This window comes from Pseudophryne corroboree, chromosome 4 (assembly GCF_028390025.1).
Source record: "Pseudophryne corroboree isolate aPseCor3 chromosome 4, aPseCor3.hap2, whole genome shotgun sequence".
NCBI lineage: Eukaryota > Metazoa > Chordata > Amphibia > Anura > Myobatrachidae > Pseudophryne > Pseudophryne corroboree.
In genome coordinates this window covers 774,144,666-774,167,413 of record NC_086447.1, presented here as the reverse complement: position 1 = coordinate 774,167,413, position 22,748 = coordinate 774,144,666, and the positions used below count along the sequence as shown (strand labels likewise).

The following is a 22,748-nucleotide window of genomic DNA, read 5'->3' as shown; positions in this document are numbered from 1 at the left end:
TTTTAACTCTTGTCGACCTAATGACCGTGTTGACCTAGTCACTGTCGACACACAGTGGTCGACCTAATGACTGTCGACCCTATAATCCACACACAATAGAAATCCACCCGCCACATAAACTCATCACCTCTGTAGGTGGCAAAGTGCACAACAAGACTACATTCTGTGCGGAGAGCATCTAATTCAGAACAGCTAATTCTGAACTTGGAGCAAAGCAAGTAACTTTGTACCTTGGCAAAACCATGTTGCACTGCAGGTGAGGGAGGTTTAAAATGTGTAGGGAGATTTAAATGTAAGAGCATTTCCAACCTAATAATACATTTCTGTGTTAAAATAAAGCTGACCAGCATTTACACTGCATGAGAAAAAAAAATTGACCCCTTGCATTGCAGCATGGTTTGTCCAGGTGCAAAGTTACTTGATTTTGTTGCGTTGCTCCCAACTTAGAATGAGTCCCCATATCATCTTATAGAAACAAGTATTCTATTTTTAATCACACAGGAACATTCAACAACATATACAGATGTGTCCTCATATATCTAGTAGTGTGAGATGCCTGACATGAGTGAGCCATCAGGTCCCCTACAGGTCTACTAGTGTCGGGCATCTTTTTTGGCCAAAAATTTATCTCAGTCACAATGTATGTGTCTAGGGGGGACATTTACTAAGCAGTGATAAGAGCGGAGAAGTGAGCCAGTGGAGAAGTTGCCCCATCAACCAATCAGCTGCTCTGTATAATTTTATAGTATGCAAATTATAGATGTTTCTTCAGTGCTGATTGGTTGCCATGGGCACTTCTCCATTGGCTCACTTCTCCGCTCTTATCACATAAATGTCCCCCTAGGTCTCACCAGGAGACTGTACTGATGAATTGGGGGTGTGACACATGTATATCTACAGTATGTGCAACTGAGTCAGCAAAGCACAATGGAACTTGGCATGGAAAAAAACTGCGTCCGCTGCATCGTAGCACTTCGTATACAGATTCAGAGACTCTGTCGTACAACAATATACAAGTCATATATCAAATTAATCAGCACGGTCTCCTGGTGCATCCTAGTCGCATCACGATTAACAAAAAAATAGATGGCAGACGCTAGCAGAGTCTCACGTGACACGGCGTGCCAAGAGTTTGGCTTAACTGCAGCAAAAATGTATGAGGACTCATCTGTAGGGGATGCGTTTAATTTGCCGGCTGTCGGGATCTCGGTGGTCAGCATACCAACGCCAGAATCCTGACAGCCAAGCCACCAGCCGGAATCACCAGGGCTATTCCTACTCGTGGGTGTACACGACACCCATAAAGCAGGAATAGAACCTGTTGCGAGCCACCGAGCCCGCAGCGTAGCGAGCCCACAGCATGGCGAGCACAGCGAGCCCGCAAGAGGACTCTTACTGCCGGTATTCTGGCGGGCGGGACGTCGCTGTTGGGATATTGGCAGCCGGCAAAACATACTGAATACATCTGTAATTTATGAAAACTCATGTGATTGGCATTCCACATGCTTGTGTGTAGTTTTAGGACTGCCCCAGCAAATGAAATCTTAATATTCACAGGCATTATCTTATTTATCCCGTTTTATTGGAAAAGGTGCATGGACATTATTAAAAAACAGTGTGTAGATATCTATTGTACATCCAACAAGGTACAAAGCAAGTCAACACCATCTGAAAGTATTACAGTAATAGGCAGTATGAAAACACAATTAATGTCCGTACATGTCGTGTAGATGACATTCCGGTTTAGTGGTCTAGGTCAAGTAAGGTAGTTAAATTTAAGCTAGGTATGAACTAGAATCTACATACTCTTAAGGCTGTAAGACTATTACTTGACAACTAATCAAAATCATTAGCAACTCTAAAAAATATAATTTTGCCAAAAGTAGTTCTATTTTTTTCTTCTTCAAAAATGTGACTTTCATTTCTCCGCAAGTGCAAATGAGGCCCAAATTGTTGTTGTATTGTGAATTTATTCATCTTTCGTTGTGCGAAATTCCGGCATGCTCCATACTCGCCGGTTGGGTTCAACTTCTCGCTCAACATCCTCAGAAATGGTCTTAATGTTACTCATGAAAGGATAGATCCTGGCTCGAGACTTGAAGGTGGTAAGGGACAAGCTCATAGCTCGCTTCGAGTTCCACTGCCTGGCAAGTTTCTTTGCTTCTTCCTCCTCTTTCATTTTCTCAGAAGCTTCCTGCAGAACTGATCGGAAGAGACGGGGGACTTCCTGCACGTCTGGTTCATACTCTGCAACCATCTGCCGGAATCTGTAGAAAAGAAGATCATTAGTGATCTGTGCATTGGAAAGATTTACCTTTTTGTAAACTAGAAATCCTGAGCATCACAGATTCATGGTGAGTATGAAAGAGATACAAGGAAGTTAAATTTTTTAGATACTGGCTCTGTCAATCTAGAACATTGATGGGCAACAAAGCCCTAGGGCTTCATTCAACCATCCGAGCCTTCACCTACATTACCAACTACTTCCTGCTCTTTCGTAAGAACTGTGTTCTAGCTTGAAACACTTGTTTCAAATGTTTGATCCCAGATAAAATTTATTGATCTCAGATTAATGGTGACATGTGGCCCATCTGATTATCCGGCACCCTGATTATTTATATTAATGTTGCCTATCGCTCTTCTGGAAGAGGACAAAGGAAAAGTATCAGCGAGGCTACAATCATTCAGTACAGACATGATAATGGCTAAGCTGCAAGGTCTTCTCATCTGACACTTTGGTCCTGTCTCTAAGGGTGCTCACACATGGCACGATATAGCTGCCGATCCGACGAATTGGAACAATACAGCAGCTATATCGTTCCATGTGTGGGCATGATGTCGTCCGCCTGCATCGCTGATCTTTCAGCGGGCTCAAAAGATCAGTGATGCAGGCAGACAATCCCATGCAGCGCTATGCGTAGTAGGGCCGGCATAGCGGGCGGTCGGGCACCGTATCGCCCCGTATGTTGGGACCGCCCGATATACCGGCCTTCGGACACTCCATCGCTTTGTGTGTGGGCACCCTAAGTCAGACACATCTGGGGCCACTCTTCTATACAGCTGTGGCAGCCTGCCTACTACCTCATGCTAACGCAAGTATCCGCCCATCTAAGCCAATTGTCCCTCCATCTTCATGCAAAATGCTCAGTGGTTTTCTGTCCACAGCTGCCATAATTAGTGTCGGGACTTAAATCCACCGCATGCTGCCTGCAGAGGCTCTATCAGAAACTGGCATCCCATAACCACCCACAAATATCCAATTCACGCAAAGAGAGATCCGTCAACCGACGCACTTTCAGTTTGCATCCATGTGCGAATGAATAGCATATTATATGTGCACACTGCAACTGTTTTCTGAGGAAGATGTGCAGTTATCAAATATCCTCTGTATCTGACTCAGAAGCAGACCCTATAGGTGTGCATCAGAGTCTGCCTGTGAATGGCCAGCTTATAGTTGCCCTCACATGGCCACGTTTTGACCAGTGTTCTTATTTAGCTGCCCCTCAAACAGTATGATAAAACTTGCCATAAATGCATAAGTAACAAACTCTCCAGATGTCCTCTTAGGTCAGGTGTGATTTTGATGTGACATTTTTTCCTGTTTCAGCAATGTGCACCTGCCAGCCTGCAAAGCTAGCGGGAGAGTTAGGGGTTAGTTGACTTTGTGGTTCATAAATGACCCAAACAGCAGATTCTACTTCTGCAGGAGACCAGCAACTCTGAAAAATATTTATATCACGTAGAGAACATTAGTGATTCATTTCATGTTTCTTTCTAATGTTGCGTATCGTTCATCTCTGTGATCTTCAGCGTTAATTAACCTTTTTTTGATCTATAGGAAACTGCAGACAATTCAGTGCATGTAAAGTAGTGATCTTGTGACTCGTCTCATTACATGCATCCGGAAAATAAATGATTTGCATTTTTTATTGAACAAAATTATTACTGAAAGTTGAAAGCAGACTGTTGTACAACCTGATGCTCCATAGACCATCCTGAACGTTAAATTGTGTGTTAAGAGGGCAAGAGGCACTATTGTAACTGGCAGAAGGGCTCACTTCCAAACATTTAGGCACAAAATGAGCACTATTCCAGGACTGCTCTGATATGCCACCAATTAGCATGTTTGTCCCAACATGCAGGAATTTGAGAGGTATGTCCCCCGCTCACAGTAGTGCCTCTGGTGCACACAGTAATTAAAGAGTGTTTGGGGGGGCAGCAGAAGAGTTGGGTAATGTGCTTCACATGGGGTGTGTGCATGCCCAGTGTGACTTTACAATGCACCCTATACAAAGGAGGCATAGCAGTGTGCTTAGGAAATGTAACTGTTAGGAGGTATGACTGTATTATAGCATCTGACGCTTGCTTCCATTGTCTAACTTGCATTAGACAGATATAGGCTAATGATTGGCTGCAGGAATTCAGGGCACATTTTGCACCAAACTACACTGTTAATAATAAATCTTAGTGAGAATGAAAACGATTCATTATTTTTTATATGTACGTGTGTGATAGTTGATCATCATATTCATACTAGATAGATAATCCTTTAGTTGTCCCCACTTTCCAGGACATTACCACATTTTATAGATCTGAGCATGGATAGGAGCTTTTTTTCCTCGGTTTTGACCAACTATACAATAAATTCCTATTTTCTACATGCTAGCTGAAAATTAATGTGTTTCTTATTCTCTGGACTTTAATGTTTGTTATGTATAAATTCTCCCCTATGCTGGCACCCACAGAATCTGGGGTCTTCCAAGCTTTCAAATGATGTTGCCTATTTTCTGGTGATCACCTGTACTCCCAAAGAGAACATCCATGCATTGCAGAAATTATCATCAAGTTCAGTGATCGTGGTCAGTAAACTGAGGAGCACCTTTATTGGAAAGAGGAGGGCTCCCTCTTTAAAATTATGTGTTTATCAACTTGCACTGTGGAAATAGTAGAGGAGCATATAGTGAGCAAGAACACTTAATGTGAATGATCTCGCCCATCATGAAACTTACATACTTAGTGGTACCCTCATCTGAAAGAGGGCAGTACCCTGTTTTTTTAAACAATATTCCCCATTAGTAGTTATTGTCTGATGATCAGACAATAACACCCTATACTACAGAAAGCTAGGAAAGCCAGAGATGGGAGGGGTGTAATGCCCAGATCAAACATATCCTAGCATCAATATACACTGGCCAATGAACTGAGACCACATTGGTTATCTCTGGAGAGTAGCCTTTATAGCTCTTTATCCAATTTGTTAGACTGTTAATGCCAGATAAATCAGTCAGTTCTTTACTTATGTTTTACATGGAGTCCAGCGCCTAGAGGCTTCACTGTATCCCTGGGTGGGTCACATCGATATACGCTTACAATCATGTACGTGCGTAGCTTAAACAGGAATAATCATCTCCTCCTCATGCTGCAGCGTTAGGCTGCCAGTGAAATGTAAATATTGAACACAGGGTAAGGGCTTTTGCCCCGGCTTGTCAAGCATCCCATGGGGTCTATTCATAAAGCAGTGGAGAAGTGAGCCAGTGAAGAAGTTGCCCATGGCAACCAATCAGTGGTGAGGTAACATTTTATAAAGTGCATTCTATAAAATTATAACGTAGCAGGTGATTGGTTTACATTGGCAACTTCTCCACTGCCTCCCTTCTCCACACTTTTCACAGCTTCATGAATAGAACCCATATATATTAAATAGCGTTATGCAGCGATACAGAATGCTAGTAGTCATCTGTAATGATAAAGTCCTCTACAGTGCATCTGGAAAGTATTCACAGCGCTTCACTTTTTCCACATTTTGTTATGTTACAGCCTTATTCCAAACTGGAATAAATTCACTTCTGCAGCGGGGTACACTGTTCCACAGGGAATACATCGGGGTGTAGAGATGGATCTTGATCCAGGCACCAACAGGTTAAAGCATTAGCTGTCCCAAGATGCATTGGGGCCTCCTCTATAACCCTGCCTCCAGGCACTGCGAGTTGGTGCCTGCAGAGCAGGCTAGTCAACACAGCCCTGAAAAAGCTTTCTAAGAAAACTTAAAGGGCAGCAGCACTGTTACATGTCAGAGTGACATTCAGCGCTGCGGCTCCATCACCTCCCAAGTGGCGTCGCATAGTCCCGCGGCTCAGGTCCTGGGTGCTTGCGGCAGAGACGCTCCGGCTCTAGGCACACAGTCGCAGACACTCTCCTGGTTTGCGTGGCTGCTACGGGGAGGAGGTAAGAGGGTCCTCCAGGCGGGACCCGCTACTAAATCGTGTTCCGTTCGCAGTCTAGGGAGACAGACTGCGACGCTGGCATGAACACTGTTGTGCACAGGGACCCCACTATATCTTCCAGAGCATAGGAGTACATGTCGGGTGTACTAACACCCAGTTTAATAAGACTCCGGAGGACCAGGCAGTGAGGACCAGCATAGGGGAGCCTGCGCTTGACCTGTAGCCCCTCCCCCAGCCCAGGGTGCCATCTCTGAGCAGATTTTCCCGCCCTGGAGCTGCCTTCCACTCTCCCTCACTCCCTGGCTGAGACGCTGGGCGCCATCTTAGGTATAGCTGCGGCTGGTCTGCAGGACTGCAGTGCAAGGTCTCCCTTGTAATGCCGCCTGTCTACAGCGCTGTGACTTGACAAACACTTAAGTATTCTACATGTCTTTATACAGACAGTGTTAGTTAAGAACAAGTGTACCTGTTGCAGAATATATTGTACGAGTATTCTGATATATACCTCTGGTCTAGGACCACGCTGTGTTGTGTTTTTATATATATATATATATATATATATATATATATATATATATATATACTGATATACTAATGTATACTAGTCCAGCGCAGTTTTATTGTCATAACTAATAATTATCTGCATTGTCACTGTGACTGTGTGTGCCTGTATCTGCTGTGTGGATTTCACTTTCAGTGTTTTCCAGAGATATCTATCACTATATTCTGTACCCTAAGGGACTTGGTGTGTCAGAGTGAATTATATAGTGCGTCACAGTATTTACCGATTATACGTATTATACTGTGTACTCAGTCACCTATTAGCGGATTTATTTGCAGGTGTTGTGTACTTGGCACTCAGTCTCATAATATCTGATTTATTCGCAGGTGTTGTGTACTGGGTACTCAGTCACATACTGAAGAATTTATTCGCAGGTAGTGTACTCTGTCTGGCTTTATCGTACTCATACGCTCTATTGTTGCATTTACTGCAATGTCTAACAAAAAGGGCAGTAAATCTAGGCACGCTGCTGCATCATGCAGGGCATGCTCCAAGGATTTACTTGAGGGGGAAGTTTTACATGATGGTTTATGTAATGTGTGCCATACCCCTCCCAGATAGTCCGCAGCTCCTCCAACCAATCAGGAGCCACCCTGGGCTAAGTTCTCAACTCTGTTGGGTACTCTGGTGGACCGCCTTACGCCTACCACCTCTATGCTGATAACACACAACTCTACCTCTCCTCTCCTGATCTGTCCCCCTCTGTCCTCTCTCAAGTTTCCAGCTGCCTCTCCGCAATCTCCTCCTGGAAGTCTGAGCGCTCTCTGAAGCTCAACATGGACAAAACTGAACTCATCTTTCCCCCATCCAGAGTAACACCCCCTACCTATATGTCTATCACTGTTGACAACAACACCATCTCCCTCTGTTCCCCAACTCCGCTGCTTGGGTGTCACTCTTGACTCCTCCCTCCTTTGCACCCCACATCCAAGCTCTGGCACAATCCTGTCGGTTCCAGCTGCGCAACATTGCTTGCATCAGGCCATTTCTCTCCCAGAGTGCAACTAAATTTATCATCCACTCACTGGTCATCTCACGACTTGACTACTGCAATGTTCTCCATACTGGCCTCGCTTGCTCCCATCTTGCTCCCCTCCAATCTGTCCTGAACTCCGCAGCTAGGCTTATCTTCCTCTCCCGCCGCTCCACATCTGCCGCTCCCCTTCAACAAAATCTACACTGGCTCCCATTCCCCTACAGAATCCTCTTCAAACTCCTCACCCTCATATACAAGGCCATCTCTAATTCCACTGCTCCCTACATCTCCAACCTCCTCTCCCTTCATACTTACCCCCCCCCCCCCCCGCCCCCTACGGTCGACCAATGACAGTCGCCTCTCCACCACCCTGGTCACTGCTTCCCATGCTCGAGATCAAGACTATGCCCGTGCTGCACCCTTTCAGTGGAACGCACTCCCCCGCTCCATTAGACTCTCCCCGACCTTGCAAAGCTTCAAACGGGTACTAAAAACCCACCTATTCATCAAAGCATACCCTCCCGACGAATAACCTAGTCCTGAGGCCGCTACTCCATCCCCCTGCCTCATGCCTTGAACATCTCAGCTTTGCTTAAATACTGCCATCAGGCTACCTCCCGCTTGCTTGTACCTCATGTCATCGGTCTGTCGACCCTTCCCACTAGATTGTTAGCTTTTCAGAGCAGGACCCTCTTTCCTCTTGTTATCTAAGCCCTCGTCTCGACACATTTCACACGCAGCTCTCCCATACTCGGCGACCATCTTTACCCGCTTTTTCTCCTGCTAGTAAAAGCTCCTCTCCATCTATGGCCACCAGCCCCTAGTAGTACGATGATCACTCCCTCACTACTTACATTTTAGCTGTATTATGTCTTGAGAATTGTGGTACTCTTTGTTACCTGTACTCTATTTCTGTTATTTATTTACTGTAATGCTAAGTTTTGTCTCCCTGTACTGTCCTTTGTACGGAGCTGCGAAACACTTGTGGCGCCTTATAAATAAAATGTAATAATAATAATACTGTGGGATTCACCTGTGCCACTACAGTCACAAATTGTCCCTATGGTTAATCCGCCGTGGGTGGATAATTTGTCTAACCAGTTGCAGCAATGAAACCAATCTTTGGTTAGACATAAATCGCCTATAGGTCACACTCATGCCCCTAGGTCATCTAAGCGGGCTGCTACTTCCTCACAGTCCACGCATCTCTCAGAAGTTTCTGCTGATGAGGATGGGGAACTAACTGTCCTGTCAGACACTGAATCAGATGCTTCTGACGAGGAATCTTCTTTACAGGTGGATGTCCCTAACTTGGTGGTTGCTATAAGACAGATCCTCCAAATATCTGATGATGAGGAGGATTCCACGGCGGTGTCTAAGAAACTTGACAAGTTTAAACATCAGAAGGTAACTAAAACTCTATTACCACATTCTGACCATTTAGTGGACATACGCCGAGAACCCTGGTCTGAGCCAGAGAAGAAATTCCCCCTATCTGAACGGGCCTTAGCTCAATATCCTCTCCCAGCAGAGTTAAGTAACAAGTGGGAAAATCCACCGCCGGTGGATTCCCATGTCACCCGTCTGGTGGTATCTTCTACTCTGCCTGTCACTACTGTCACCTCACTGAAGGAACAAACGTGTGGAGGGCTGCCTGAAATTTATTTACTCCCTAACAGGTGCTGTACATAGACCCACTATTGCTGCCTCCTGTGCGGCAAAAAGTATTGAACCATGGGTTCAGGCACTGGAGGAAGAGTTACCCAATGAATTATCTGACAAGGCCAGACAATATCTGTCTCACATTACCACCGCTGCCTATTATGTTCAGGAAGCGTCATCTGAGGCAGGTGTTTTGGCGGCTAAGGCGTCGACTACGTCTGTCCTGGCCCGCCGTATTCTGAGGTTGAGGTAATGGAAGGTGTACCTGGACTCCAAAAAGACCTTGGAGGTACTCCCTTTTAAGGGAGACAACTGGTTTGGGGAAGACCTAAATAAAATTGTGTCTGATTTAGCGGCTGCTAAAACTGCATTTCTCCCAAATCCTACTCCCTCTGCACAGAGGGCAAAAGGTACCACTTTTCGTTCCTTTCGGCCTCATGGGAAAGCAAATGTGCTACCAAAACCACAAAGCCCAAAACAAAACAGTCCTGGTCGGCCTGTCAGCCTGCTTCTAAACAAGACAAGCCTGCGTCATGATGGGGCGGGCCTCCCCCTGTTGAATCCCAGGGTGGGAGGCCGACTTCTACAGTTCACCCAGGTCTGGTTAAAGACCACTTCAGATGCATGGGTGCGGGAAGTCGTATCCCACGGGTACGCAGTCTCCTTCAAGAGACGTCCCCCTCGCCAGTTTTGCACCATGGTTATCCCTTCGGATGCGTTAAAAGTGCACACTCTACAATTGGTTGTGATTTCCCTCCTGGATACAGGAGTGGTGGTGCCGGTACCTCTGCCCCAGAGAGGCAAAGTATATTATTCAACCCTGTTTCTGGCCTATACTCAACCTCATATTATTGAACAAGTTTGTGAGAGTATACCAGTTCCGTATGGAAACTCTGCGCTCAATTGTACTGGCCATGGAACCCGGAGATTATATGGTATCCCTGCATATACCTATTGCCATGTCGCATCAGCAATATCTGCGGTTTGCTATTGGCAACATCCACTATCAGTTTCAGGCTCTGTCATTTGGGCTGGCTACGGCCCCTCGGATCTTCACCAAGGTTATGGCCGTGAGCCGTGATGACTGCTTCTTCTCCGTTGCCAGGGAATCTGTATCCTGCTTTATCTGGATGACTTGCTGATCCTCACAAACTCCCATGATGTCCTTCTCAGCCATCTATAACTGACAGTAAGCTTCCTACAAGCCCACGGGTGGCTCATCAATTGAAAGCAGTCCTCGCTGGTCCCAGCTCAGAGCGTGGTGCACCTAGGGCACTGCTGGACATGCACAGTCAACAGCTGTTTCTCCTTTGTCGGCCCAGAATGTCGATACACTCGGCAATGCAAGTACTGGGTCTTATGGTGTTGGCATTCAACATGGTGGAGTACGCTCAAATTAATTCCCGCCTACTGCAGAGATTAATCCTTTCCAAATAGGACGGCCTACCTCACTGGATCAGGTCTCATATGATCACTTTGACTCCGGTGGTTCGCCTGTCACTGACCTGGTGGCTTTAGGACCAGCAATTAAGCAGGGCCGTCCCTTCTGTATCCCCAACTGGGTTCTGCTGACAACGGATGCCAGCCTCAGGGGATGGGGCGCGGTGTTGGAGCAACACTCTTTTCAGGGTCGGTGGACCAAGGAGGAATCACTCCCCCCGATAAATATTCTGGAGTTGCAGGCAGTGTTCAATGCGTTGTCTCTTGCCCTGCCTCTAGTACAGAACAGGCCTGTTCAAGTATGGTCAGACAACGCCACCACGGTGGCATACATCAACCATCAAGGCGGCACTCGAAGCTACATGGCAATGTTGGAAGTGTCAAAAATCCTTCAATGGGCAGAATGCCATCTGCCAGCAATGTCGGCAGTGTTCATTCCGGGAGTCCTCAACTGGGAAGCGGACTTCCTCAGTCGCCAGAACATGCACGCCGGAGAGTGGAGTCTTCATCTGGAAGTCTCTTAACTCCTAGTGGACAAGTGGGGCCTACCAGATGTAGACCTGATGGTGTCTCGACACAATCACAAAGTTCCGGTCTTCAGATCAAGGACCAGGAATCCTCAAGCAGTGTTCGTGGACGCACTAGCCATTCCATGGAACTTTTGGCTGCCTTACGTGTTCCCTCCAGTGTCACTCCTGCCCAGGGACCTGCGGGAGTTCAAGCAAGAAGGAGGAATGCTACTTCTGGTTGCTCCAGCGTGGCCCAGACGGCATTGGTTCTCAGACCTGCAGGGTCTATTGATAGAGCATCCTCTTCAACTTCCTCAATGACCAGACCTCCTCGTACAGGGCCCTTGTCTCTACCCAGACCTGACCAGGCTGGCTTTGACGGCGCGGCTCTTCACTTCTAGGCAAAAGGTTTTTCTGAGGCGGTCATCCAAACTATGTTGAAGGCCCGCAAAACGGCATCTGCCCGGATCTATTACACAGTCTGGAATTCTTATTTCTCTAACGTCCTAGTGGATGCTGGGGACTCCGTAAGGACCATGGGGAATAGACGGGCTCCACAGGAGACAGGGCACTTTAAGAAAGGAATTAGGAATACTGGTGTGCACTGGCTCCTCCCTCTATGTCCCTCCTCCAGACCTCAGTTAGAATCTGTGCCCGGACGAGCTGGGTGCACTTTAGTGAGCTCTCCTGAGCTTGCTAATAAGAAAGTATTTTGTTAGGATTTTTTATTTTCAGAGAGATTTGCTGGCAACAGACTCTCTGCTACGTGGGACTGAGGGGAGAGAAGCAGCCCTACTAACTGCGGATAGGTCATGCTTCTTAGGCTACTGGACACCACTAGCTCCAGAGGGATCGAACACAGGAACGGTGCACCCTTGGTCATCCGATCCCGGAGCCGCACCGCCGTCCCCCTCGCAGAGCCAGAAGCCGACGTGAGAAGCAAGAAGACGTCAAAAGCGGCGGCAGAAGACTCCAGTTTTCATATGAGGTAGCGCACAGCACTGCAGCTGTGCGCCATTGCTCCCACATTAAACCCACACACTCCGGTCACTGTAGGGTGAAGGGCGCAGGGAGGGGGGCGCCCTGGGCAGCAATTAAGTACCTCTTGGCATAAAAGAGCATATATACAGTTGGGCACTGTATATATGCATGAGCCCCCGCCATTATTTTACACAAAATCGCGGGACAGAAGCCCGCCGCTGAGGGGGCGGGGCTTCTTCCTCAGCACTCACCAGCGCCATTTTCTCTCCACAGCTCCGCTGAGAGGAAGCTCCCCAGGCTCTCCCCTGCAGAATCACGGTAGAAAGAGGGTAAAAAGAGAGGGGGGGGGGGGCACATAAATTTAGCGCAAAATCAGTGTATACAGCAGCTACTGGGTAAACACTAAGTTACTGTGTAATTCCTAAGTCATATAGCGCTGGGGTGTGTGCTGGCATACTCTCTCTCTGTCTCTCCAAAGGGCCTTGTGGGGGTTCTGTCCTCAAATAGAGCATCCCCTGTGTGTGTGGTGTGTCGGTACGCTTGTGTCGACATGTTTGACGAAGAAGGCTATTTGGAAGCAGAGCAGGTGCAGATGAATGTGGTGTCTCCGCCGACGGCGCCGACACCTGATTAGATGGATATGTGGAAGGTGTTAAATGATAATGTAAACTCCTTGCATAAAAGGTTGGATAAAGCTGAAGCTTTGGGACAGTCAGGGTCTCAGCCCATGCCTGATCCTACAGCGCAGAGGCCGTCAGGGTCTCAGAAGCGGCCACTATCCCAAATTGTTGACACAGATATCGACACGGATTCTGACTCCAGTGTCGATGGCGATGATGCAAAGTTGCAGCCTAAAATGGCTAAAGCCATCCGCTACATGATTATAGCAATGAAGGATGTATTGCACATCTCAGAGGAAAACCCTGTCCCTGACAAGAGGGTTTATATGTTTGGGGAAGAAAGGCAAGAGGTGACTTTTCCCCCTTCACATGAGTTAAATGAGTTATGTGAAAAAGCTTGGGATTCTCCTGATAGGAAAATGCAGATTTCCAAACGGTTACTTATGGCGTATCCTTCCCGCCAACGGACAGGTTACGCTGGGAGTCATCCCCTAGGGTAGACAAAGCTTTGACACGCTTATCTAAGAAGGTAGCCCTGCCGTCACAGGATACGGCCACCCTAAAAGATCCTGCGGATAGAAAGCAGGAAGGTATCCTGAAGTCCGTTTATACACATTCAGGTACCCTACTAAGGCCAGCAATTGCGTCGGCCTGGATGTGTAGTGCTGTAGCAGCATGGACAGATACTCTGTCTGAGGAACTTGATACCTTGGACAAGGATACTATATTACTGACCCTGGGGCATATAAAAGACGCTGTCCTATATATGAGGGATGCCCAGAGAGACATTTGCCTACTGGGCTCTAGAATAAATGCAATGTTAATTTCTGCCAGAAGGGTCCTGTGGACTCGGCAATGGACAGGTGATGCCGACTCAAAAAAGCACATGGAGGTTTTACCTTATAAGGGTGAGGAATTGTTTGGGGCCGGTCTATCGGACCTAGTTTCCACAGCTACGGCTGGGAAGTCAAATTTTTTGCCATATATTCCCTCACAACCTAAGAAAGCACCGTATTACCAAATGCAGTCCTTTCGATCACAAAGAGGCAAGAAAGTCCGAGGTGCGTCTTTTCTTGCCAGAGGCAGGGGTAGAGGAAAGAAGCTGCACAATACAGCTAGTTCCCAGGAACAGAAGTCCTCCCCGGCTTCCACTAAATCCACCGCATGACGCTGGGGCTCCACAGGTGGAGCCAGGAGCGGTGGGGGCGCATCTCCGAAATTTCAGCCACCAGTGGGTTCGCTCACGGGTGGATCCCTGGGCTATACAGATTGTGTCTCAGCGATACAAGCTGGAATTCAAAGTGATGCCCCCTCACCGTTACCTCAAATCGGCCCTGCCAGCTTCCCCCATAGAAAGGGAAGTAGTGTTAGCGGCAATTCACAAATTATATCTCCCAGGTGGTGGTAAAGGTTCCCCTCCCTCAACAGGGAAGGGGTTACTATTCCACAATGTTTGTGGTACCGAAACCGGACGGTTCGGTCAGACCCATATTGAATTTAAAATCCCTGAACATTTACCTGAAAAGGTTCAAGTTCAAGATGGAATCGCTCAGGGCGGTCATTGCAAGCCTGGAAGAGGGGGATTTTATGGTGTCTCTGGACATAAAGGATGCTTACCTGCATGTCCCCATTTATCCACCTCATCAGGAGTACCTCAGATTTGTGGTACAGGACTGTCATTACCAATTCCAGACGTTGCCGTTTGGTCTGTCCACGGCACTGAGAATATTTACCAAGGTAATGGCAGAAATGATGGTGCTTCTGCGAAAGCAAGGAGTTACAATTATCCCATACTTGGACGATCTCCTCATAAAGGCGAGGTCCAGAGAGCAGTTGCTGATCAGTGTAGCACACTCTCTGGAGGTGTTGCAACAGCACGGCTGGATTCTGAATATTCCAAAGTCGCAGCTGATTCCTACGACGCGTCTGCCCTTCCTGGGCATGATTCTGGACACAGACCAGAAGAAGGTGTTTCTCCCGGCGGAGAAGGCCCAGGAGCTCGTGACTCTGGTCAGAGACCTCTTAAAACAAAAACAGGTGTCGGTGCATCAATGCACACGAGTCCTGGGAAAGATGGTGGCGTCATACGAAGCCATTCCCTTCGGCAGGTTCCATGCGAGGACCTTTCAGTGGGATCTGTTGGACAAGTGGTCCGGATCGCATCTTTAGATGCATCGGCTGATCACCCTATCCCCCAGGGCCAGGGTGTCTCTTCTGTGGTGGCTGCAGAGTGCTCACCTTCTCGAGAGCCGCAGGTTCGGCATACAGGACTGGGTCCTGGTGACCACGGATGCAAGCCTCCGAGGGTGGGGGGCAGTCACTCAGGGAAGAAATTTCCAGGGGCTGTGGTCAAGTCAGGAGACTTGTCTGCACATCAATATCATGGAACTAAGGGCCATATTCAACGCCCTGAGTCAAGCGGAGCCTCTGCTTCGCAACCAACCGGTGCTGATTCAGTCAGACAACATCACCGCAGTGGCTCATGTAAACCGCCAGGGCGGCACAAGAAGCAGGGTGGCGATGGCAGAAGCCACCAGAATTCTTCGCTGGGCGGAGTATCACGTGCAAGCACCGTCAGCAGTGTTCATTCCGGGAGTGGACAACTGGGAAGCAGACTTCCTCAGCAGGCACGACCTCCACCCGGGAGAGTGGGGACTTCATCAAGAAGTCTTCACACAGATTACAAATCGATGGGAACTGCCACAGGTGGACATGTTGGCATCCCGCCTCAACAAAAAGCTACAAAGGTATTGCGCCAGGTCAAGAAACCCTCAGGCTATAGCTGTGGACGCACTAGTGACACCGTAGGTGTTCCAGTCGGTTTATGCGTTTCCTCCTCTTCCTCTCATTCCCAAGGTGCTGAGAATCGTAAGAAAAAAAGGAGTGAGAACAATACTCATTGTTCTGGATTGGCCAAGAGGGATGATTTGGTATCCGGAACTGCAAGAAATGCTCACAGAGAACCCATGGCCTCTGCCTCTCAGACAGGATCTGTTGCAACAGGGGCCCTGTCTGTTCCAAGACTTACCGCGGCTGCGTTTGACGGCATGGCGGTTGAACGCCAGATCCTAGCGGAGAAAGGCATTCCGGATGAGGTTATTTCTACGCTGATAAAGGCTAGGAAGGACGTGACAGCAAAACATTATCACCGTATATGGCGAAAATATGTTGCTTGGTGTGAGGCCAGGAAAGCCCCTACAGAGGAATTCCAGCTGGGCCGTTTCCTTCACTTCCTACAGTCGGGAGTGACTATGGGCTTAAAATTAGGGCCCATTAAGGTCCAGATTTCGGCCCTATCCATTTTCTTTCAAAAGGAACTGGCTTCTCTTCCTGAAGTTCAGACGTTTGTAAAGGGAGTGCTGCATATTCAGCCCCCTTTTGTGCCACCAGTGGCACCTTGGGATCTTAACGTGGTGTTGAGTTTCCTGAAATCTCACTGGTTTGAGCCACTTAAGACCGTGGAGTTAAAATTCTCACGTGGAAGGTGGTCATGCTATTGGCCTTAGCTTCGGCTAGGCGTGTGTCAGAATTGGCGGCTTTGTCATGTAAAAGCCCCTATCTGGTTTTCCATATGGACAGGGCAGAATTACGGACTCGTTCGCAATTTCTGCCGAAGGTGGTGTCATCTTTTCATTTGAACCAACCTATTGTGGTGCCTGCGGCTACTCGTGACTTGGAGGATTCCAAGTTACTAGATGTAGTCAGGGCTTTGAAGATTTATGTAGCCAGAACGGCTGGAGTCAGGAAAACTGACTCGCTGTTTATCCTGTATGCATCCAACAAGCTGGGTGCTCCTGCTACAAAGCAGACTATTGCTCGCTGGATCTGTAACACGATTCAGCAGGCTCATTCTGCGGCTAGATTGCCGCCTCCAAAATCAGTAAAAGCCCATTCCACAAGGAAGGTGGGCTCTTCTTGGGCGGCTGCCCGAGGGGTCTCGGCATTACAGCTTTGCCGAGCAGCTACTTGGTCGGGTTCAAACACTTTTGCAAAATTCTACAAGTTTGATACCCTGGCTGAGGAGGACCTTGTGTTTGCTCATTCGGTGCTGCAGAGTCATCCACGCACTCCCGCCCGTTTGGGAGCTTTGGTATAATCCCCATGGTCCTTACGGAGTCCCCAACATCCACTAGGACGTTAGAGAAAATAAGATTTTACTTACCGGTAAATCTATTTCTCGTAGTCCGTAGTGGATGCTGGGCGCCCGTCCCAAGTGCGGACTTCTTCTGCAATACTTGTATATAGTTATTGCTTACATAAGGGTTATGTTATGGTTGCAGCAGGTTGGTCTGATGCTCTGTTGTTGTTCATACTTTTAACTGGGTAAGTTTATCACGAGTTATACGGTGTGATTGGTGTGGCTGGTATGAGTCTTACCCTGGATTCCAAAATCCTTTCCTTGTACTGTCAGCTCTTCCGGGCACAGTTTCCTTAACTGAGGTCTGGAGGAGGGACATAGAGGGAGGAGCCAGTGCACACCAGTATTCCTAATTCTTTTTTAAAGTGCCCTGTCTCCTGCGGAGCCCGTCTATTCCCCATGGTCCTTACGGAGTCCCCAGCATCCACTACGGACTACGAGAAATAGATTTACCGGTAAGTAAAATCTTATTTTCACCTGGTGAGCTGATAAGAACTATGATGTTCATAGATTCAAGACATCCAGAATCCTGACTTTCCTGTAACATGGCCCGGACTTAGGCCTTTGTCTGGTCTCCCTCAAGGTTCACATATATGCCTTGTCGGTGTGGTTTCAGAGAAAAATTGCGTCTATACCTGACGTTCATACATTCACTCAGGGTGTATTGTGGATACAACCTCCCTGTGTCCCTCCTGTGGCTCCATATGATTTGTCTGTTGTCCTGAGTGCCCTGCAAGAGTCTCCATTTGAACCTTTTGAGTCAGTGGACCTTAAATGGCTTTAGAGCTAAGGTCCTGTTCTTACTTGCTATTGCCTCTGCCAGAAGGGTGTCGGACCTAGGCGCTTTGTCCTGTCTTCCACCCTTTCTGAAATTTCATTGTGACTGAGTAGTTCTTAGAACTCTCCCTGGTTATATACCTAAGGTGGTGTCAGCTTTTCACCTTACTCAAGAGATTGTGGTTCCGGCCTTCATCTTCTCTGACATGTCCTCCAAAGAACGGTCTTTGGATGTGGTACGGGCTCTCCGCATATATGTGGAGAGAACTGCTTCTATTAGGAGGTCATATACCCTTTTTGTCCGGTTTGGTTTCCACAAACGTGGCTGGCCTGCGAATAAGCAAATCTTGGCCAGATGGTTTAGAATGGTGATTGCACAAGCTTATGCACAGGCTGGACTTCCAGCTCCTGCTGCTATTAAAGCACATTCTACTCGGTCTGTTGGACCCTCTTGGGCGGCCCGCCATGGCGCGTCCGCAGAACAATTGTGCAAGGCGGCTACGTGGTCCTCAGTGAACACATTCATTAGGTTCTATGCCTTTTGATACTTCCGCCTCCCAGGATGCTTCCTTTGGACGCTGGGTTTTCATACCCGCTAAGGCGCGTCCCCTTTCTTGAGGAACTGCTTTAGGACATCCCCGATGTATTCCTTGTGGAACACAGTGTATCCCGCTGCAGAAAAGGAGATTTATGGTAGGCTTACCATTGATACATTGGGTTCCACAGGGCGCCCGCCCTGACGCACCTAGTTTCTATGGGTTTGTATGGAATTAGCCGCTGGTCCCTTTTCCTGTCATGAGAATATGGTTCTATGTGACTAACATATACCTTCTCTTTCACCTGCTCCTGCATTGGACTGGTTAAGGAAACTGAGCTCACAGTGCCTGGAGGCGGAGTTATAGAGGAGGCCCCAATGCATCCTGGGAAAGCTAAAGTTTTAACCTGTTGGTGCATGGAACAAGATCCATCTCTACACCCCAATGTATTCCCTGTGGGAAGCCAGGGTACCTCACAGAAAGAGATTTAACAATGGTAAGTCTACCATAAATCTCCTTATTTTCCCTCAAAATTCTACGCACAATGGTGGTCATTCCGAGTTGTTCGCTCGGTAATTTTCTTCGCATCGCAGCGATTTTCCGCTAATTGCGCATGCGCAATGTTTGCACTGCGACTGCGCCAAGTAAATTTGTTAAGAAGTTTGGTATTTTACTCACGGCATTACAAGGTTTTTTCTTCGTTCTGGAGATCGGAGTGTGGTTGACAGGAAGTGGGTGTTTCTGGGCGGAAACTGACCGTTTTATGGGAGTGTGTGAAAAAACGCTACCGTTTCTGGGAAAAACGCGGGAGTGGCTGGAGAAAAGAAGGAGTGTCTGGGCGAACGCTGGGTGTGTTTGTGACGTCAAACCATGAACGACAAGCACTGAACTGATCGCACTGGAAGAGTAAGTCTCGAGCTACTCAGAAACTGCACATAGAAGTCTTTTCGCAATATTGCGAATCTTTCGTTCGCAATTTTGATAAGCTAAGATTCACTCCCAGTAGGCGGCGGCTTAGCGTGTGCAAAGCTGCTAAAAGCAGCTTGCGAGCGAACAACTCGGAATGACCACCAATACCCCATAATGACGACGTGAAAAAAGTGTTTTTGAGATTTTTGCTAATTTATTCAAAATATATAAACTAAGAAATCACATGTACATAAGTATTCACAGCCTTTGCCATGAAGCTCAAAATTGAGCTCAGGTGCATCCTGTTTCCACTGATCATCCTTAAGATATTCCTACAGCTTAATTGGAGTCCACTTGTGGTCAATTCAGTTGATTGGACATAATTTGGAAAGGCACACACCTGTCTATATAAGGTCCCACACTTGACAGTGCATGTCTGAACACAAACAAATGGGATGGGTCAGCATTAGGAGGGATTGCTGACTCCAGAGTGCCATTGGAGAAGTCAGGGGTGTCTCCAGGTAAGCTGGCTCTCAGATACTGTAGGAGCCATTATCATGTGGCCTTACACAGGGAATTTAGACCCAGACATATGTGTAATTATATATGGGGTGGGTGTAGGGTGCGGTGGCCCCTGTGTCGGTATGGCTGGGCGGCTTCAGGTCGGCACACCCTAATACTTTATTAACACTTATGATTTCCCCTATCACTTTGTATGTATTTTTGTATTATTTTAATCACACCACTTACATAGCACTTCTGTGCTTCTTATTAACCCTTATTAATTTTCACCTGTGTGCTGACCTGGAGTAGCCGACCTGTGCCGGCATGATGGGGTCCTGCACCCTGTACCCATACCTAGTATTAGGGACCCCCATTGACGGAGAAGCCTTGTCGATCGGCCTGGGGGCTTAACCCTATATCTGCAGATATACGCAACTAAGATCTCCGTATTATCTGATTGTTATGTAGTATTATTATTTTTCACTCAGTGTGCATTAGGGAACACAAATTGTTTTTTCCACTGAACACAAACCAAGCATGAAGTCAAAGGAATTGTCTGTAAACCTCCGAGACAGGATTGTCTCGAGGCACAAATCTGGGGAAGGGTACAGAAAAATATCTGCTGCTTTGAAGGTCCCAATGAGCACAGTGGCCACCATCATCCGTCAATGGAAGAAGTTCGGGGAAGGGTTTATTTTTAATAAATTTGCTAAAAACTTTTTTCACATTGTCATTAATGGGGTATTGTGTGTAGAATTTTGAGGGAAAACTGAATTTATTCCATTTTGGAATAAGGCTGTAACATAACAAAATGTGGAAAAAGTGAAGCGCTGTGAATACTTTACGGATGCACTGTATATGTGTGAAAGTAAAGTTGAGGCAATTATGGGGTATTGTGTGTAGAATTTGGAGGGAAAAATTAATTTATTCCATTTTGGAATAAAGCTGTAACATAACAAAATGTGGAAAAAGGGAAGCGCGGTGAATACTTTACGGATGCACTGTATACAGTATGTGTGAAAGAAAAGTTGAGGCAACCATGCATAGACACTCCCTTTTTCCAGTGGCTTATGGTAAAGACTTACTTGATACAGTGGAGGATTGAGCATTAATTCCCTGCTCTGTGCAAATGTGTCGATAAAGCTGATTAAATAGCTGTTGCAGTACGGCCTCATCATGGTGATTTGCTGCCACCGTCTATAGTGTTTTTTTGTTCAGTTAACACTATTCTGGCTGGATCGCTCTGCTCATGGGGAATATGGCAATAGCAGGATTTTCCGTCTTTAAGTACAGAGCTTAAGCTAGCAATATCTAGGTCATTAGGAGTTATTTGCTTCGGCTATAAAGGCTGCCTGGCAGCTCCTTACTACAGAGCCTGTCTCACTTCATATTCTATTTTTCTGTTCTTTCATAAATGTGTTTTATAACCAATTACTCTCTGCTGTGTCCTCACTTTCAAGTTGTTTATGGCATGGAGTGCTTCCACAAATGTAATTTAAAAAGATATGGGGAGCCAATGGGTAGAATTAGAGATCTGGACTGAAATAAGGATATAGGATATTTAAACAGTGACACTGCAGAACTGAGAAATATTCTATATTTAGGTTTAGGTTAAAGGAAAATCTATATCCACTGATAAGTAGTATAGCGCATTACTGTATTTTCCCATACATGCTTATAGTAACCTATATCTATAGGCTATTCTGCCTTTGTCATTTCATACCATAAGTAATAGCTTTCTCTGATAATAAAAGATCCACTCATGGCCAGGGGAAGGATTATGTGTGCCCTAGGCACATTTCTTACTTCAGGTGCCCTCCACAGCCTCACCATGACCCTCATCAGGTGCTCTGCCCTGACCCTCACCAGGAAGGCCAGCACTCGCAGGAGTACTGCATGGAATATAAATGCATTAAATCCGGGGCATGTTGTCAGTCAGTTGGTATTTCGGAGACCACAGAAATGTTGGCTCTCTAGGTAACTGCTTTATTTCACCGGCCCAATATCCACCGCAGCTCCAATCCAAAAGTGCTACTGCTTGAAAACGTTTGCTTTGTATGGCCTTGCTGCAAGTACCACACTGTAGAAAACTATTGCTCTATGGGGCTGATTCAGAACTGCATGCAGCCACACGTTTGTACGGACCGCATCCAGAGGGTCTGCGCACACACAGTGGCTATTGTGTGCATGTACGACCCTTCACCATGCGATCGCATCCCGGAATGATGAGATGGCATAATGATTGACAGCGGTGGCTGCTGGGAGGTTGTCGATGTGGCGTTTTCTGGGAGTGGTCCGGCGAACGCAGGCATGTCTACAGCGTTTTCAGGCCAGCTGCATGACATCACATGCAGCCGACACAAAACAAAAGATGGCGCTGGATAGCATGCCTGCGCAGTCAGGCTGTGCGACCATGGGTCATCCTCTAATGCATTCACAATTAAATTGCGAATGCATCACAAGGTGGCGCTGCAGACATGCCGGGTGTCCTTGCCCTATGCTGAGCGGTAACCAGCATGTGAGTATATGGACGTAGATTTGGCTGTGGAAGCAAGATCTGCATCCATCTCTGAATAGCCCCCTACATCTTTCATTGATGAGATCTAATAAGGCTGAAATATATGGCTCTACCTACCTGAATGTATCTGTGCTAGTATAACTGTGCCAGTATGCCTAGTTGGCCAGTAATGGCATCTAAGGAATGATTTTCATGTCTCTGCCACATGAGAGGATTAAATAAATAAAAATACTTTTTAGATTTAAATAATCATTGCTGGGTTTATAACAGAAATCTGGTAACTTCTGATTTAAGCAAAATAAAATGTCTAATCTAAACTATTGTTCCACTGCAATAATGTAAGTTAATAAGGTGAAACAGCTGCACGTTTGATGCATTGCTGACCTATAGAG

At 46.9% G+C, this 22,748-nt stretch overlaps 1 protein-coding gene across 1 annotated transcript in view; it reads right to left on the bottom strand.

Annotated features, from left to right (window-relative positions):
- Positions 1-1,560: 1,560 nt before the first annotated feature.
- RD3 (RD3 regulator of GUCY2D) overlaps positions 1,561-22,748 on the bottom strand; it is a 97,226-nt gene continuing 76,038 nt past the window's right edge. Inside the window, exon 2 of the mRNA XM_063918256.1 lies at positions 1,561-2,267. Within this exon, the coding sequence (XP_063774326.1) occupies positions 1,970-2,267 (298 nt within the window). The 3' untranslated portion in view covers positions 1,561-1,969. The remainder of the gene's footprint in view (positions 2,268-22,748) is intronic.